Source organism: Micropterus salmoides, unplaced genomic scaffold (assembly GCF_014851395.1).
Source record: "Micropterus salmoides isolate LMB-PRFRI ecotype aquatic unplaced genomic scaffold, ASM1485139v1 Ms_hic_scaffold_11, whole genome shotgun sequence".
NCBI lineage: Eukaryota > Metazoa > Chordata > Actinopteri > Centrarchiformes > Centrarchidae > Micropterus > Micropterus salmoides.
In genome coordinates, this window is record NW_024040152.1 from 12,973,196 (window position 1) to 12,992,386 (window position 19,191).

A 19,191-nucleotide genomic window follows, 5' to 3' on the forward strand; every position below is an offset into this window, starting at 1 on the left:
TTGCCTCTATTTGAGTAGTTATGTTAACTGTTGTTGCTATCTGTTGTTGATATTAGTACTGAAAAGAAAGTTACTTGTGCAGAGTTTTTATTTTCAGCAAGACACCCCTTCATCTGATCTAATCAATGCTTGTTCATAATACTTTCCTACAAAATTCCTTTAGAAATGATGACAAAGAAATGTTTTACTATACTCTTAATCGCCAGCTTGAATTTAAGGATGAATCAAAAAAATTCCCAGTTCCTAAAAGAGAGACGATCTTTGATTTAATCCAAGCTTTCCTCATGTAACCTGAGCTCCCCCAAGTGGACGAAATAAGTATTACATGCCCTCATCGGAAATGCCGTTAAATGTATAAATATCCTGACCAATAATGTGACAATTGTTTCCTGTTACCAAATGCTTAGAACAGTACAACCGTTCAACCATTGAGGTTCGATTGTGGAAAATATTTGATTATAAGACGTGCAAATAGATTTCTTTTCTTTAGACATTAAGTTTAGAAAGGCAGTCCCTTGGGAAACCTGAGACGCCCCCTGGGGAACCACGTCCCAGACAACAAAAGAGCGACTCGCGACCTCTCGCGCTTCTCTTCGCTGTTGGCTCTTCCACTCTGCTCGGCCCTCTGGACGCTTCCACGCGCAGCGTGCCTCGCCAGGCAACGCCCTCAGTCGGCCAGCGAAACAAACAGGCCCTTTGTTCGCCTGAAGCTACACACCTGAAGTGCCGCGACATCGATCTGCCTTCAGTTTGTTTTATTTTCTTTATTTCTTTTGTTTGTTAAAGTTATCAGTCCGTTAAGTTACACTGGACTAATTCAGAAAACGACCAAGTTCCATTTTCGTCGAGCCAACTTCACCGAGGTCAGACCAAGCCACGTGGTCTCGCCAGCTACAACGAAGGAAACCTGCAAACAGCCGAATTGCCAGACGGAGGAGGCGTTTTCAATCAGACACGGAGACCCCCGGACAATCCCTAGCAAAAAGCCAGGATCGGGCAGCTAGAGTGGGACCCGTGCAACAGGCCAGAAGCAGGCTGTTGACAAGCAGTAAGACTCAACACACGTTCTGTGATCAGATGTCCATTTTAACTCCTAAATTATAGCATTAGTTTACTTTCAGTAGCTCTTCTATGCCGTATGAGTCAAATGTTTCCCACAATCGAACTTCCAGGCTCATTGTTCAGCAAATGCTTATGTTCCCTGTATCCAACCATCTTTTTATCACCTTTAGTTAGAGAATAAATTCAATAATATGTAATATAACCAAGAGCTGTGTGCTGCCTATTTATAGTTCCTGCCAAGAGAATTGACCCTTTAGATATGAGACTGACTGACTGATTTAAGATAATTGAACGATTATTAACTAACTGATCACTAGTAATAATTGTATAATTATTCAAAACTACCTAGAGGTCCGGAGACTCTAGGATTATAACAACTCCAGTGGTGCCCTAAAACGAGGAATTAAAAAAAATGATTTTATGAATCTTAAAAATTCATAATTGGGTATCAATCCTTTGAAATTTATTAAAATGCATAACTAATAAATTTAGGTCTGCTACAATAGCCTAAATGGTATTTTGAAAGAGCCCAGCAAAGAGATGTGTGTTCCCTCTGGGAGAAGCAGGAGACCCAGAAAGCACGAAAGTGCCCCTTAGGTGAACAAACAGCCACACTCAAGTCCTTCATTCCTTCTGCTATCAAGGTACTAAGCGCTGACAGTGGTCATTTAACATGACTGGTACATTCTTTTAAACTCAGTTACATTTATATGAACTATATAACAATGTTCTTTTTTATTTTATTAATATTATTTTGTTAAAATTTGTTTGTCTGAATCTGAATTATGTGATTTAGGCTTTTTTTTTGGGTCATTAGGTAAAACTGCATATGAAAGTGAAAAAATGGGTTGCACCCATCTTCCTCTTTCTGATTTAGTGTGGAGACTATGTGAGATATCCACAGCACAAGATAATCTCAGAAGAAGCAATTTGAGGTGAACATTCATTTGAACAGGTAAGGCCGTCATGGCAAAATTATGTAATTTAGCTTCAAATACTGTACCATATTTAGAAATGATCAGACAAGAGTGTGAACAATTGTGTGCAAGATTTTATGAGAAAGACTAATCACAGGATATCATTATTTGCAATGTTTCTTGGCCAACAGACAATATGAAAATATCTAATTCAAAAGAGGTTGAATCTGAAATGTAGAACAACTAAAGGGAGACTTTATGACGGAAAATGCACAAGGATTATTTCAGAAGTCTCCCTTTCTCTGCTAATGCTGTCGTTATTCACATTAGGATTGTCACAAAATGTTAGGTCTATAGCCCATCCCTGCAGTAAACTCACCGCAGGCCAATTTATTAGCTGTTTAGCTAACAATGTCAACACTTTACTGGTATACTTTTAATAGTATCATTTGTGGATTATATTAAATGAAGCAAATGTCAGGAGGAGGAGGAGGAGGAGGAGGAGGAGGAGGAGGAGGAGGAGCATAAGGGCAGAGTGAAACAGGATATGAAAACATTACAAAAGAGGAACCCAGTTAATCCTCATCACAACAAGACTGAAATTTCTTGGCAAACACAGCAATTCCTCAAGTGAGAATAACTGGATGGTTTGACCTGAGACAAATACAGGAACCTGCTGAAGGTACTGGTGTTTGGTTCTGGAAAGGTAATCTAGCATTATCAAAAAACTCTTTCGAGTTAGTGTAGGAACACTATGTACTGAACATACTGAAACGCCTCATAAAAATAGGTTAATTTGTATTTTGGGGCTTCATGTTTTATTGTAAAGCAGACTTTTATTGCAAAAACATATTTATATTTATATATATAAAAACATTTTATTGTATTTGTATATGCATTTGTGCATAACATTTATTCCTTTCCATGCCTTTGTATCTGCTATTTTAGATATAGATATATATAAAAAACACAAAATAAAATATTATCAGAAATTAATTAAATGTTAAATGTCATTCCACAATGTTTTAAAAGGTATATTTCAACCTTTTGGAGAGCTTTACAATAAAAATATCCGCCTATAAATACTAATTTTAGATTAAAGCTGCAAGCAGAGTATCACGTCGAGTTGTGAAGCGGCCACTTTGCAGATTCTGGAGCTCTGCAAGTGTGGATTTGCCACGGGTTTCAGACGCTGCACAAACGTGTTAATCATCACTTCCTGTGTCCCCTTTGTGGCGCTACATAGCACTTCACACTACAACTATAAGTGAACATGTAGATGTGTTCGGGGCGGGACTGTTATCAAGCATGTAAAGTTTGGTGCAGATGTGAGCATGAACATTGAAGTTACAACCTCCTCTTTCATGGTGAATCATCAATTTTGGACGACAAACCGTTCCACGAAAACTCACTGTTTGTTCAACTGCACCAATCTATCAATGGCTTTAGACCGCACAGCACAAATCTGAAGTTGGTCGGACTTAATCTCTAGGAGGAGTTTGATAAAGTACGGTGTGTGTAACTCCACAATCCAAAAATGACCATAAAATTCTAAATGGCTGACTTCCTGTTAGGTTTAGAGCATTGCTCCAAGAGGATTTTTGGTACGCCTGGACATGATACATGTGCCACAGAGATTTCATAAATGTAGGTGAAACGTGCGGCGGGGGCTGCTTCGTTGAAGGTCACTTCCTGTTTCCAGCAGGTGGCGCTATGACTGTGGGTGAATGTCGGCATGTACATGTGTTCAGGGCGGGACTGTAATTATCCATGTCCAATTTAGTACAATTTAGAGCATGCACAATGAAGGTATAACAACTTCCTGTTTTGTGGCAATTCATCGATTTTCGAGGCCACGGGCACGCCGTTCCACAAAAACTCAGTTTGTACAACAAATTTTTTCCAATTTTGTAGGTGGCGCCAGCGAGCCATTTTGCCACGCCCATGTGCGGGACCCATAAAATATGCAATTCCGACATGTGCAAAGTTTGGTGAGTTTTCGAGCATGTTTAGGCCCCCAAAAATGAGCTTACTTTGCATAAAAAAGAAAAAAATATCTCGGACCCTAAAAAGAATACCTTCAACTACATTGTCAATTTTCCACATTTCCTGTAAAGGTATGAAAACAGGACTGACATTTTGCTATCAGCTTGATTTGAAAATGAAACATTCAAATCACACAACTCTCTTGTTGTTCTCAGATTCCTGAACCATGTTCAAGTGATGAACATCCAGAGGCCTTCTTAAAAGACATTTCCAGCATAATATAAACCAACCCAGCAACAAGACACTGTTGAAAGTCATTTTAAAGGACTGTTTCTCTGGACTGCAGCAAGACAGAATGGCGAGCCCAATGTTGCTGTTGTCAGCAACAGTTGTTCTTGGTGCTGTTCATCTCATTAGTGGTTACAGCTTTAACAACTGTATTGAAGACCCATACTCAAATGGACAAAGTTTCAAATGCATCCATCGAAAGGAAAAGAACATGTCTGCGTTAATAAATGACCTGCCGCCGTCTGCCATCAATCTTACCGTCTGCATTAATCCTCTGTGGCACATTCCCAACAAGAGCTTTGTTCATCTACCAAACCTTCAGCACCTCCGAATAGATGACAATCACTTGAAGATTATTGATCAATATGCTTTCCAAAACTTGCATCAACTTAAGTCTCTCAATTTGTCCTTTAACGACATATCAGACCTCAACCCTTCTCTGTTCAAGGACCTGCACAATCTCACTTTTCTCTCGCTGACAAAAAATAAATTAAAGCAACTCCCAGAGGGCATTTTTTCTACTGTTCTCAATCTAGACACTTTAATCATGAGGCAAAACTTTTTGACACATTTCTCAGGGATTGCTGAGTCTGTGTCACATCTCATGAATCTGAGGATACTAGATCTTTGCTTTAACAGTTTGACCTCTCTCAGCCACTCCAATGCGTCGCTACCCAAATCCCTCACTACGTTATATTTATGTAGAAACAATCTGTTTACATTAGGATGTGAACATTCATTTCTCAGGTTCATCCAGCTGCTAGATTTGTCATACAATTCTAGGCTCCCTACGATGGCTTTTCAAGGAGTGGATTTGAGGCATATAAACTACCTGCGTTTGCGTTCAACAAGTGTTAAGGTAGTGGAGTTTTTAAACATCAGCAACGTCCATGCAGGTCACGTGGATTTCTCTGGAACAGGACTGAAAAATGACACCCTGCTCATGGAGCTATGTAAACAGTTAAAAAAAAAGGTTAAAGAGATAACATATTTGCGGCTGAGCAGTAATGGGATTGAAAATCTAACATATTACACTCTGTCATCTTGTCCTAAAATCAAAGGGACTTTGGATCTATCCCACAACCAACTGAAAAAAATAAGTCTCAACTTTCTCAATAATCAGACAAATATAAAAAGCTTCAGTGCAGAGCATAACCACCTAACCTCACTGTCATCCTGTAAAACACAACATTATTTTCCAAATCTGGAAGAGTTGAGCTATCGTTACAACCGCATCCTCTCAGTCGGGTCTCATGCTTTCTATTGTACACGAAATATCAAGATGTTAAAACTTAACATAAACACAATTTCTTTTCTGCATCGTAATGCTCTTAAAGGACTGGAAAGGCTTGAGATGCTCCGTTTGGACAATAACCTCTTAACTGATCTGTTCAATAACACATTTGAAGATAACTTCAACCTGCAAATCCTTAACCTACGCAATAACCGTATTTCTGTCATTTTTAACGGGACGTTCCTCAATCTCAGGAATCTGACTACACTGGACCTAGGAGGTAATAAGATCACTCATTTTGAGCAATCTGGCCTTAATGGACTGAAAAGTCTGTCCAAATTCTATCTAGATGGAAACAACCTAAAACAGATTGACACTTCCCTCTATCGTGTATTTCAAGACACACTAACAGTGCTGGATCTACAAAGTAATCAGATTCGCTTCCTCACTAAAGACATCGGTTCACCATTTATGAATCTCAGCAAACTCAGTGATCTGAAATTGGATGGGCAGCGGCCTCATGGCCTCACTATTTTACCCCGCACTTTGTTCCGTGGCCTCCACTCACTGAAGTCTCTGTATCTCACAAACAATAACATAATTTATCTTACTCCTGATGCCTTTGATGATCTAACAGACTTACATTTCCTCTCATTGGATAACTGCTGTGTTGGGGTGACACAACTCCAACCAGGTGTTTTTAAAAATCTAAGAAATTTGAGAAAATTGATTGTGGAAAACATGGGCATTCAGAACTTCACAAAGGAGGTTTTTGGGAATCTCACACAGTTACACACACTACAGCTCAACCGCAATGTGATGGAGCAAATTCAAGTTGATGCACTAGAAAGTTTACCTAAACTCCACTACCTTGACATACGTAATATTCCTTTAAGCTGCACCTGCAAGAACAGCATGCTGCAAAATTGGACAATACATAACCCAAATGTCCAGGTGGTCTATCTCTACAATCTGCCGTGCCCACACGATGCAAAACTCAAATTATACAACTTTGACACCAAAGTTTGTTACATAGATCTAGGAGAGTACCTGTTCTTTAGTACATCAGTTGTGATATTTCTGTTCACAGTCACTCCTTTACTTTATGTCAAACTTTACTGGAAAATGAAGTACAGCTACTATGTATTCCGGTCTTGGTTTAGTGAGCAGTGGCGCAGACTCAGGGAGGAGGAGGAAAATTGCAAATATGATGCATTCATTTCCTATAATTCCTCCGATGAACAGTGGGTCATGGACCAGTTGCTGCCCAACCTGGAGGGAAATGGATCATCTTTTAAACTTTGCCTACATCACAGGGACTTTGAACTGGGCCGTGATATTGTGGACAACATCGTCTCCGCTGTATATAGCAGCCGTAAAACCATTTGTGTGGTGAGCAGGGATTTCCTAAGAAGTGAGTGGTGTTCTCTGGAAATTCAACTGGCCAGCTACCGACTCTTCGATGAGCACCAGGATGTTCTCCTGCTCGTGTTTCTGGAGCCAATCACTGAGAGGCAGGTGTCATCTTATCACCGCATGAGGAAAGTCATGTTAAAAAAGACTTATCTGCAGTGGCCTGGCTCAGGCTGCACTGACCCGACGCAGGCCCAAGCCCTGTTTTGGAATCAGCTACGTAGGGCAATGAGAACAGGGAGCAGACTCGAAACAGAAGAAAATTACAAAAGTAAAGGTTGTGTAACTGAAAGCAAAGAACATTTTGAGACTCACACATCAGATGAAAATTATTACTTGCTACCGTAAAAGAATGACAATTTTATTTGTGATTATAAAGACAAATCTCTCAGTATGTGAAATTAATAATTAAATCCCCTGAGAGGGTCATGGAACTACAGTGTAAAATTGAAGTGTGATGCAAGACTAATACTAATGATGTAATTCTACATGCATGAATCGGAAATGTCTAATTTTATATTTAGCAATGCTTTATTGCATGTCTCCATTGCACAATTGTACAAATGTAATTTCTTGCATTTAAATGAAGCCCACTTGTGCCACAAAATATCAAAGAGCTTTCAAAGACTATTATTGGTCTGTAAAGAATTTCCCATTATAGCATCTGTGTTAAAGAAGATATTTGTTAATATATAGTTCTGCATATTAAAGAATGCTCCAAAAAATGCAAACAATTCATAATTGTGTGTTTCTTTATGTCAGCATAAATGGGAGACTAAAAGAGGGAACTCTTGAGATGACAGCTATTGCTATTACATATGTGTTTAATAGAATATGGGCACAAGACATATCTCTGCTGATTGGGAACAAAGTCTTCATGAAATTAATTAAGAAGGCAATGTTTTTAGTTAGCCAAACAAATGTCCACAGACAGAGAATCACCACACATTAGTACAGTCTCATAGGAGGGAATGACCAGTGCTCGGGGCTCGGGAAATAAGGAGAGGGAGGTGCTGGGTCTTTTTCAAGCATGTGAGATGGGGGGTAGTGCATCATGTCAGTGTGGTGGGACCTGAGCGGAGGGCAAGTTGAAGGATGACTGAATTGGCTGAAAGGCTGGAAGTGGTTGCTCTGCTGAGGATAGTGAATTTGGGCAGAGAAAGAGGAAGCAAAAGCGTACCTGTCAGTTTCAAAAGGGTTTTGCTTCTGGGGTAAATGCATCGGCTTTGCTGATTGTCTATGTGACAGCTGTGCTTGGTAAGGAAAGAACGGCTGGATGCTGCTGTCACTGTATCGTGAACCGCTGCTCCTGTCTGGAAATACTCTGGTGCGGTTCATTAAGCTGTTTTCAAAAAAACCAAACATAGCAGCCTTGTTGTTCTTTGGTTTGTTAAAACTGTCTCCCCAGTGCTGAGACACTGAGGCTTTTTCTCCTGAGAATGAGGTGGGAGAGGGAGCGAACAAATCACTGATGGCTGTGACTCCAGAGGGCTCAAAGTCCATACAGAATTCAGGAGAGCAAGAAGGTCTGAGGATATCATGCAAAAGACTGGCAGACGTTTCCACAGTCCGTGTCAACCATTCAGCAGTCTGAATATGAAAACCAGAAAGCATTTTATTCCAGAATAATGTAATTTTAAATTATCTGAGGATTAATAAAGGGATAATAACAGCTGGGCCATATGTTGAAATTAACTTAAATAATTCAGAGGAAACTTGAATTCTTACCTGTTTCAGGTTTGGATGTGGCTGTGGACTGGACTTCCAGTTAAAATGCCTACTTCCCTTCTTTTTGAAAGATGTGGTTTCCTTGGTGTCAAAACATGGCTGACTACCAGTGTTGGCTTGGAATGCTCTTGTGATGGCATCTAAAAAGAGGAAGTCACAGCTGAAACTCTGCACATAAACTATATTGCATGCAGTACTTACTACTGCTTTTTAGAAACAAAAACATATTTACTGTATGGAGTGAAGTGAATCCATGCTACTGTGGTGCTAGTTCAAATCCACACAAATGGCCACTTTAAACGATAGGTTCACAATTTTAAATTGGTACTAGGAAAGGGAATTTAGTACTAAAAAGTAATTCTAGTGATATCGGAAGCCTCATATTAAGGACGGATTAAAGCAAGAAAGAACTATTTTAATGAACATTATTCATATGGACACCTGACTACAGACTTAAAATAGTAAAGCTATCCTCAGTTCAGGTTTCGGTTCAGTGTCTAATATTTCTGAGGATTTATTGAAAGAAATGCAATATGAGATTCATTACTATGTTTTCAGTGGTGTATAAAGACCTTACATAATAAACTGTTTTTTAATTATTTTATTACCTTAGAATGAGGCATTTATATCTACATAACCGCGCTCCACCTTACATTGAGGTCGCCATGTTTAGCCGAAAATGGACAGACAGACACTCGTCAGTACGTTGAATGCGTACAAGAAGAAGAGGAAATAATAATAATAATAATAATAATAATAAATAGTCTCTGAGTAGTCATCTGGTTTATTAGAAGTAATAAGACAATAAAAATTTGGACAAATAAAGGAGCACAGGTATCATTTAGAACGACAGTGTCTGGATCTTCGCCGTCAAATACGCAAAAACACAATGAAGCCAGACGAAGTCGGGACTTATGCAGACAGATGAAATCAAGGATATAATTGTGAATTTTCCCAGATGGAGAGCTCTGATGCAGGACAAATGTTTTCAACTACTTTATTTTTACTGCTAATAGCATTATGATAACAAGACCATGTGCCTATCAAGTGACCAATAATGCATTCAGAATTTGTATTAAAAAAATATGTATTTGTTTGTGGGATATTGCTACGCTGCTGTGAACACAAATGTATAATTTGATAATTCGCAGGGTAATTGCCCATTAAAAACATTGCACTGTTTTACCACAAGCTAAAATTATGGCTATTAGTACTACTTTTTTTTTTTAAATACAATTAGAAACCACAGACATTTTGGTAAGATTTGCATGCTTATCTAATTGAACAAGGTGGAGAGGAGCCTTGATCCTCACCAGCCAATGCCTTTGTAAACTTTATGTGTTACGTGGTTTATAATGTACTGAGGTGTAGAAACAGTGAGCTTACATTTTCCTGTTATCTGTCACTGATCACACTTGCACTACATTTTTGAGATATTCTTCATTTACTTTGGTATGTCAGCGCAGATGAGCCAACCCTCCCAGGATGTAACAAAATGTATGAGTACTGTAAAAGACACAATGAACTTATTGGTATTCCCAATAATTTATAGCTGTCGGTGTTGACGTGCACATAAACAAAGTAATGCTCTAACAAAGGCAAGAATACTGTTCTTCTTACCATATCTAGTAGTACTACATAGTAGTATATTATTTAAAATAGTGCTGAACGATTAATCGTTTTCGAATCGAAACATAGTTAAATTGTGTCTTTTTTTCTGGTCTGTTTTAACTGTGTTTATTGTTGATATACAGTCTATAAAGGGTGATTTATTTTGAAAATCGACTGGATTCTATGCCATTCTGTGTCTGACTTCCTGTCAGGTTCATCTGCTCTGTGCTGCTTGACGCAGCTTTAGTCAAAAATAGACTGGCAGTGAACACTGAACATTAGCAAAACTTCAATTTAAAAAAAATCACAAATTGAATCATAATCACAATATCTGGCAGAAACCGCAATTAGATTTTTCAAAAAAATCACTTTTGCACACTTTTGTCAGGCTCAAGAATACACACTTGGTATACAGCAATGAATGTAATAATCCTTATTTTATTTATTTCCTTATTTTTTTAAATGTAATCCTAAGTAACATTTAATCATGACTTAAAAAGAACAATTATGTTTAACAAATCATCATATTTCCTTTTTTATGATGAGAATCCCAGAGAACTCTAGTATTTCAGTTCCTACCTGTAGGAAAGAGCTCATCTTCATCTACCATGGCAGGCTCCTGATCCTGGACTTCCTTTGCAGGACCTGGACCAAAGCTGAGGCATCGCTGCACCTGGAGGAGGTTCTCCTGAAGTCTGGGTCCATGCCTCTCCTGTAGAGCTTTCAACAGCACCCCCCTGCTCTCTGCCACAAGGTTTCTCCTTCTCAGAAGTGGGAACTGCAGACTATCACACAAACCTGCTGCCACTGCACTAACAGATTTAGATACACAGTAGGGATCTTGTTTTCTGTGCTGTATGTCAAAGCTGTCAGCAGTGTGTGTGCTGGAGAGCTGAAGTGGGCTTGGGCTCAGACCATGAGCCTGCGTTTGGTGGATAGGAGACACCTGGTTCTTTGGGGTTCTTTGCTCCAGAGCAGACATATTTTGTCCCTTTACCTTCTTGTTTAATGTCTTTACATTTTCTGTGCCAACAGTGGGAGTCAGCTGTGACTCGCTGTCCTTTTCAAAGACGACAGGGTTGGTCTTCATGCTCTTGATTATCATAACATCAACGGAGCTGTGTTTAGATGAGACAATACTTTCAAAACCTCCAGATGAAATATCAAGTTGTTGCTGTCTCTGCCCTGGTGTTACATCTGATCCCTGACTGATTTCCTTCTCTTTCTCCCGGGAGTCAGCATAGGCCTTCGTAGCAGGTTCTGCACTTTTTTCAAATGGCACAACCTCATCAGCATCAGCACCCGACAAATCATTTATGGAGATTGGAGAAGGAATGTGAGATGGGCGTGAAGTAGCCTTGTTCTTTTCTTGTACTTGATGTCCTTTTTCCCCCAGCTTCCTCTGCTCACTTAACAAGCGCTCAATGTCGATAGACTTCACCTCATGGTTGAACAGGCCACGGTGTCCTATCAGGCGAGTGTCAGTGATGATACTCGGCTCCTGTCTGACAGGAATGACATTTGGAAACAGCACACCTCTCCGTGAAGGACAATGACAGCTATTATGACAGAAGTTACGCAAATGTCCCATGTCTTTACTGCTTTGGCGACAACAGTGATGGTGATATTTGGACATTGACACTTCTTTCCCACCACCTCTCATCTGACTCCTCTCCTTGCGGCTTTTCAGTCGCTTCATTTTGTGCTGCTCATCTGTCTTACTGTAATGACTGAAATACCTGCAGTCTGCAGTGAATCTGTTCACTGATCCACAGTTTTCATCTGTTATTTTTAATTTGCTTGTTGAAGACATTTAGGATCTTTTCTTTGTCTGTTACACACAGCTCATGCTGCACCAGGCATCTGTAGAAAGATAACTGCAGTTAGTCACGTGTAAGCCTGTAGGAAATAGATATAACAGAGCCAGATAACCTTGACAGGATGCTGCTGGACCTCATTGAGGTCAACTCTATTACTAGATTGTCAAGCAAATTTATAATGTTTCAATGACAGTGGCTGAATACAAATGTTGACCCTCTGGACTTGTGAACTGTGTCCTTGTCTCTGTGACATGTCTCTCACAAGTTCTCAGGACTCACAGTTCCACAATACATTCAAACTAACCTAGCTATCCTTTAGGTCTGCAGCCAACAATAATTTTAGTACTCAAAGCTTCTACACATTGTTTAATCAATTCATCGATGCATCGATTAAGAAGTAATTTTGCTTGGCAGCGGTGGTGCATTTGCGTCAATGCTTTTTAGTAATCGAATTAATCGTTTTAATCGATGAATCGTTTCAGCACTACTATCCTTATTAGCTAGGCACCTTACATGTTTGCATATAACTTATTGGAAGGTGGGTCTTCGACACTGACAGTGTTGTGTTAAGAAAAGAGATAACTTCTCAGAATTAACTTGAATGCATTAGTTTTTCTATAAACACATGGCTCTGTTTCAATGTGTTTGTGAGAGAGAGACACACATATATATATATATATATATATATGAAAACATACATGAGTCATTTCACACAAGTCCAGAAAAAGACTAATATGAAGCTAACTGACAAGTCAAGAACATGCCTCGGGGTTATAATATTTGACACATTCCATCAGAAAATGTGATCGGACTGTATCTTGAAATGGGGTGAAAAAAGTTAAATTATGGTAAAATAAGCCTATCATGGGTCACCAGAGGCAAAGCAGAAGACAGGTCAACATTTCCGACACAGGCCATCAGCAAATGTGACCCCACTGCACCTGTCAAAAATATAAACATCCAAATATTGTGAGGCCTTTCCCTCACACCCCTTTAAGAACTGAATAATATTAAAAATATTAATTACAACAACCACTTTTAGCAGTGTGAATACATCCATGCAACAGCGGCGCCTGCGGTTCCAGAAACCTGCCATTTGGATTTACCTGTTAGCTAGCTAGTTAGGCGGTTAGCACACAGGTGGTAATAACGTCAACAAGCAGGTGCACTTTAACTTAAAGCACACGTGTATGAAGTTACAGTATTCAGCTGTAGCTGCTAAGAAATGTAGTAACTAACTTTAACTTTAGGCATGCGAGACAAACTGCAAAAATGTCAATAAACATTTTTGTACAAACTTCAAATCATTAACTAACAGCGCTGCTTACCGAAATTGTCCGCAGTCGTTTTTTTTTGTCGCTTGCAAATCTGTCGTTGCTGGGTAACATGGCGCAGACGTGTTTCTTCGCGCAACACCGACTCCCACGAACACCAACGGGCAGGGCGAATCCACTTACACAGAGGAGGAGGTAAAACTGTCGCATATTTTACATTTTCTTCTTCACTTGAACAATGCTTCGTTTGTCATTTCGTCATACGGTATGTTTTAAAATTAAACGTTAAGCGTGTAGTAATAATAAAGTGTCGAACGGTTCTAAAATACATGAAAACATATGTTGCCCATGGAGAAAAATGGTACATGCAACTATAATGAAAATTTACTTCCTGAAACTCAATTGGAGATGACGATTTTTTGATTTCATGGTAGCCTATGGTAAACCATATCTCTGAATGTAGCCGTTATATAAAGCTATATCTTTTTCCTTTAGCAGAACACAGGCTTGCATAATTTAACGTTAATAACAATTTGTGTGACTAGTGCGTGGCCGGTATCTCTGTTAAACTAACGGTGCATCTATCCTGTGTTTCAGCAAGTAGGCTATAGCTAACGTTACTGTGGCTAGCAGTTAATTTTACCAGGCTTTTTAGATTTAGGTAGCAATTATAGCTACAGGATTTCGATTTATCGGTTTGTTTCTGTTGTAAAAAGTACCAAATACCCTACGTGACTGCTTTCCCAAAACAGATAGAGCCAAGTCATGAGTGCAGAAGACCCAAACCCAGCCGCCACACCCACTCCCTGTGAAGACCTCCAGGGAGATGGACGATGGATGTCTCTGGTGTGTGAAATAATAATATTATTATGAGTTTTCTATTTGTTCCCTGGGTTTTACATAGCTACAGCCATGAATTGTCAGGTCTTTCCAATCTGTATTGTCACTCATGTTCAGCTTTGTGAATTTAACAGTAAAAAACAACAAGATAAATAATTCATTAGTTGTCATTTTGATGACATATAACTGTGTTGTCATAGTGTTTTGTACATAAGATTGGTCCGATTGACATGTCAATATGCACTGACATTTGATCCATTAATACAGTCTTTTATCTAGTATTCAAGCTAATGTCTTCCAGTTTCCCTATCTAAATAAATACAAAAAATCTAATATACAAAAGACATTTTTTGAATGTGTGTCTGCATTTGTCATTGAAAGTTTCCATAAAAAATGTTTTGGCTATGTTCAGCTGAACTGTCCCTCACTTTCCAGAGTAGCCTATGATGCTGTATCTACTGGGATACTTAATACTGAACTGTAAAGAATATAAAAGTATGTATATTTGCCCTTTTCTCTTTGTAGCACAACCGTTTCGTGTCTGACAGCAAAGACAAAGAACCTGATGTCCTGTTTGTTGGAGACTCTCTTATTCAGCTCATGCACCAGTTTGGGGTAAAACATAGCTCACACACTTCCCTGTGTCTGGTTCTGTATACAGTGTTTGATAGCTTCTCACTCTGTATACAGTGTTTGATAGCTTCTCACTGACACCAATATGCACTTTCAAATTGTGTGAACTGAGTGTTTATGCTTTGTTGTTTGTGTTTCCTCTGCAGATATGGCGGCAGCTGTTCTCTCCTCTCCATGCCCTCAATTTTGGGGTGGGTGGTGATGCAACACAACACGTGCTGTGGAGACTGAGCAACGGCGAACTGGATAACATCAGCCCAAAGGTCCAAATCTCTGCCAGAAATAGAGAACATGATAGTGCTTGTTTATTCCATCAGTAGACTCATTGTGCTCATCTTTGTGCTACAATCTGAATTCCAGCTTTATTGACCCTAATCTATAAATGGCATGCATTCAGTCAAGATTCTTTTCTCTTTTACTGTTGTAGGTTGTAGTGCTGTGGGTAGGCACTAACAATCATGGTCATACTGCGGAACAGATCTGTGGAGGCATTATGGCTATTATCCAAGTCATCAAGAACAAGCTCCCCCATGCCCGGACGCTTGTACTTGTAGGTTATTTCTGATACGTTCCTTAAAGGAAGTGTTAATATACTAACCTTCGTGTCCGTTTAAAATGACAGATGAAGTTCTGACAACCATCAAACTGCACAGTGACTGCACAGTCACCCCTTTTAGCTCCTTTTAAGCTGTGTGAAGGTTAGGTAAACAATAGACAATAGAAAAAGGAGTTTGATTGAGTGTGAACTGTTTCGAGATATGCTTCTTTTCACGCTGTATTTAAAAGCCCTTACTTGTTTAGGAGGAGGCTGAGATGAACTACATGTGAACTTGCAGTTTGTTTGGTTGGACTACAAACTTAATTTTTATTTTATCAACAGTTTTTACATTGATTCATTTATACATCCAAGAATATTAAGAATGTGAAGGAGTGTTTGACCTTTTTAAAAATGACATCCGTACATCTGTTTTCCAGGGTGTACTGCCCAGAGGTAAATTGCCAAACCCTCTGCGAGACCGAAATGCCAAGGTGAACCAGCTGGTCCAGGAGGCCGTATCGTCCCTCCCCCACGCCTCCTTCTTAAATGTGGACCCAGGCTTCGTCCACTCCAATGGTAGCATCTCCCATCAGGACATGTACGATTACCTTCATCTGACCCCTCAGGGCTACCAGGCTGTGTGTGAACCCCTGCATGCCCATCTAAAGTCCATGCTAGATAAGCCAGCTGAGAACTGAGCAACCAGGGCACAAACTAACACTACCACAGTGGTCCTTATCCCTGTTTCCAGAGAGCATCATACTCAGCTAATTAACACCTTGAATGATGGCTAGAATCAATTATTAGGGGCTAAGAGCTCTAAGTCCTCTTCATGGCCAGGGTTGGTGACCACTGTTACAGATACATAAAGTTTTGTGTGTTTATGATACAGTAAGAAATTAAATGTGCTGTGCTATAGAGAGACAAAGTCCTGCCTCAATTCCCAGTAAGCAAATGTTCCACGAGCTTTTGGTTCTCAAAGTGTTTTTCTATAGAAGGATTATTTCACTTCTTTACCACCTGATACAAATGATAAATCTGATCAGCGGAATTCCCCGTGTGTCAACGATCGGGATCAGAGCCAGCGACTCAACAAGAACAATGAAATGACATCTGAAGGGATGACAATGGAAGACACTGTTAAACACGTAAGTCAAGTAGTTATGAATAAAGCTTTTAAAAGATCCATCAACTTTTTACTCTAAAAATATACGCTGTATAGGTCAAAACATTAGTAGCTTCTTAGTAGCTCCTCATCCCTTCCGCTACAGCTCTCATGAGACTATTGCAGCCTAATTTACCTTAGAATATCTGCTTTTCAGAAGATGCATGCCTTAGGCTCCTGGAACAGGAACCAGTTGGGAAGGATGTGAGACATTGGCTCTTTAGGTGCCAGTGTATATCTGGTAAAACAAAGATAAGAATTACAATAACTAAGCCCTTACCAGGAATTGCTGTAATTTGTTATTTTGTTCCTCAGTTTCACTAAGTTCCGTGAGTAACGTATTCTTTCAATAGCTTTATTTTCTGTGTTGTGACGTCTGATGTCTTTTGTATATGTTAATTTGAATGACCAAATGTTTTTGATCGACCATTACTGTCTACTTGCTTTTTATCATGTCACATATTGTCTCATTATTGTACCTTATTGCTCCACCTATTGTAACAGTATCAGAGTTTGACATAAGAGTCTTTGCATTGTTGCAATCATAAATGTATTTGGGTAGGTTGTGAAGTTGTATAGATATATCTAAAGTTGCTTGTGCTTCAAGTTTAATCTCATCTGCTACATAATGTCCCATCAGACCACCTAAAAAGGCTTTATTTCACACTAAAATGCTTCTGAACCTCTTGGATAAGGATTGTGCTGCAGAACTTGAATTATGCTTCAGAGTGCCTGATTGTGTAAGTGATGAAAGAATGCATTAAATATGAGAACAAGATGGTTTCACTGTCCCTTGATTGATTGATGTGATCTATGTGCTGGTACTGAGTATGAGACATTGATTGCCACTGATGCAGTGCACAATTTTTAGGCCTCAAGACCCATCACTAATGAACACATTCATTTAGAGTACACATACACAGATTAGGTCGACAAAAGATTTATTGCTTTTGGTTGACTGGTTTTGTTCCGGCCTTAGACTTGGTTGTGAGCATAGAGCTGTGTTTCTGAAATTTGAGGAGGGTGAACAAGTCTCGCTTTGCCCTTAACCAGCATCCAACCTCATCATCATTCCAAGTTCAACAGTTCTTCCAACAGTTGTCGAACATAATATAACTTATACTTACAATTCTGGCTGTTGCCCAGATCATAGCAAGCATGATCTTACATGTGATAGTTATTGGCGTATCCGTAGTGGTGTTGATAGGGCTGATAATAAGCACACATGCTTGTGCTCAATTGTAAGCTTGTCTATATAGCATGAAATGCTTTAGCCAGTAAATAATGTTTATAATTCACAATGTGTTGTACGTCAAGCACAAGCAGTAGGATGCATAGTGAAGATAAAAGGGAACTCAACTTGGATCAGTAAGAAAAAGCATAAAACTAAAAATGTGTATGAGACACTGTTAACTATTCAAAGTAAGATCATATGATAATAGGTTGCTCACATAATAACAAGACTGGGGCCATCTGACCTTTAAATACTCTTTGAGTGCAGGTCAGTTTCATGTTTGTCCTTCACTTTCTCACGAGAATGAGCGATTACTCAAAACTTCAATTCGTTATCTTCTTGGCAAAGGCATTTATTTCCTTTTATTCATGCCACCCACTATTAAGGCGCTGGTTGGGCAAGACATGGTTCATATAACTAGCAGTTGATGAATGTTCCACGGCTTAAATTTCAGACATCAACACCATCCTTTATAAGGAGCCACAACAAAAATAACCATTTCATTCTCTCACTGGGACTGAAGTTAGTGCACACGCTGGATTTTTTTCTTTTCGACTTAGCTGTATTGTTTTGGGTTTACTATATAACATGGGATCAAGGACACTTTTGCTGTTGGTTGTTGTGCTGCTTCTATTTACTGATCACAGCCAAGGTATTGTATACTTTATCAGAATTAGACAATATCATGAGTTACATTTAAAACTCATTACAAAGTTTACATCCTGTGCATTTTATTGTGTGTTTTTCTAAAATTTGTCTAAGGTGTACCTGAGACACATGAAAAGTCCTCAATTACCAGCACATTCACTGATGGTATGTGAGATTAATATGTAAAACACATTTTATACAAGATTATTTTGAATTTGCATTACCCAATTAAATAATTGTAATTATTAATCTTCTTTTTTGTCTATAGCCTCTGCTGTTGGACAGTCATTGACAACTGCAAATCCAATCAACACTCCAAGACAGCACAACATAAAGTGTAAATGTGAAGGACAAAGAAGCCCTAACAAAGGTATACAGTAAACAAAATGCACACCTTATGAGTATTAGCTGAGTGCATTATCCTAACCCTCTCTACTCTTTTATACTTGTATATTTGGGTCATCCAGGAAAGGGAAGAAAGATGATGAATACATGTTCTTGTAAGCGGTCTGGCAAGCATGGAAAGTGTGAGTTACCTATAGTCTTGGATTCAGAATATTCCCCTGCATTAAACTGAAAGATTATACATTTATGGACTCATTAAAAGTGTCATTTTCAGATTTTTAAATATTTTGGATAGTAAATTTAATAATGTTTCCCCCCTTTTGCTGTATTGGTCTGGATTTAGTGAATATGGATAAATGGATAAAGTGCCAGAAGAAAAACAAAGGGAATCTGAAGAAGTGCATCAGGAACTTAGGTCCCAGTACCCCCATATGAACAACACTAGGAAACACTCC

General features: G+C 39.0%; 3 protein-coding genes across 9 annotated transcripts; 2 read left to right on the top strand and 1 right to left on the bottom strand.

Annotated features, from left to right (window-relative positions):
* The first annotated feature begins 1,923 nt into the window (after positions 1 to 1,923).
* tlr21 (toll-like receptor 21) lies at positions 1,924 to 7,331 on the top strand. Of its 2 annotated transcripts, none has more exons than XM_038710994.1 (2): positions 1,924 to 2,017; positions 4,181 to 7,331. In XM_038710994.1, the coding sequence occupies exon 2, from the start codon at positions 4,321 to 4,323 to the stop codon at positions 7,246 to 7,248; it is 2,928 nt and encodes a 975-aa protein (XP_038566922.1). In that variant the 5' UTR covers positions 1,924 to 2,017; positions 4,181 to 4,320; the 3' UTR covers positions 7,249 to 7,331. The 2 variants fall into 2 exon arrangements, with proteins under 2 accessions (XP_038566922.1, XP_038566921.1); XM_038710993.1 differs by lacking the exon at positions 1,924 to 2,017 and adding an exon at positions 2,549 to 2,685.
* Positions 7,332 to 7,634: 303 nt separating this feature from the next.
* On the bottom strand, positions 7,635 to 13,499 carry si:dkey-250k15.4. The gene is made up of 4 exons (XM_038710995.1): positions 13,388 to 13,499; positions 10,819 to 12,102; positions 8,629 to 8,768; positions 7,635 to 8,490 (listed from the first exon to the last, which is right to left on the bottom strand). The coding sequence occupies exons 2-4, from the start codon at positions 12,050 to 12,052 to the stop codon at positions 7,849 to 7,851; spliced, it is 2,016 nt and encodes a 671-aa protein (XP_038566923.1). The 5' UTR covers positions 12,053 to 12,102; positions 13,388 to 13,499; the 3' UTR covers positions 7,635 to 7,848.
* pafah1b3 lies at positions 13,447 to 17,290 on the top strand. Of its 6 annotated transcripts, none has more exons than XM_038711000.1 (6): positions 13,447 to 13,528; positions 14,086 to 14,179; positions 14,699 to 14,788; positions 14,953 to 15,069; positions 15,234 to 15,356; positions 15,782 to 17,290. In XM_038711000.1, exons 2-6 carry the CDS (start codon positions 14,099 to 14,101, stop codon positions 16,040 to 16,042), a joined length of 672 nt encoding a protein of 223 aa, XP_038566928.1. In that variant the 5' UTR covers positions 13,447 to 13,528; positions 14,086 to 14,098; the 3' UTR covers positions 16,043 to 17,290. The 6 variants fall into 6 exon arrangements, with proteins under 6 accessions (XP_038566928.1, XP_038566925.1, XP_038566924.1 ...); XM_038710997.1 differs by lacking the exon at positions 13,447 to 13,528 and adding an exon at positions 13,560 to 13,598; XM_038710996.1 differs by lacking the exon at positions 13,447 to 13,528 and adding an exon at positions 13,699 to 13,773.
* The last annotated feature ends 1,901 nt before the right edge of the window (positions 17,291 to 19,191 follow it).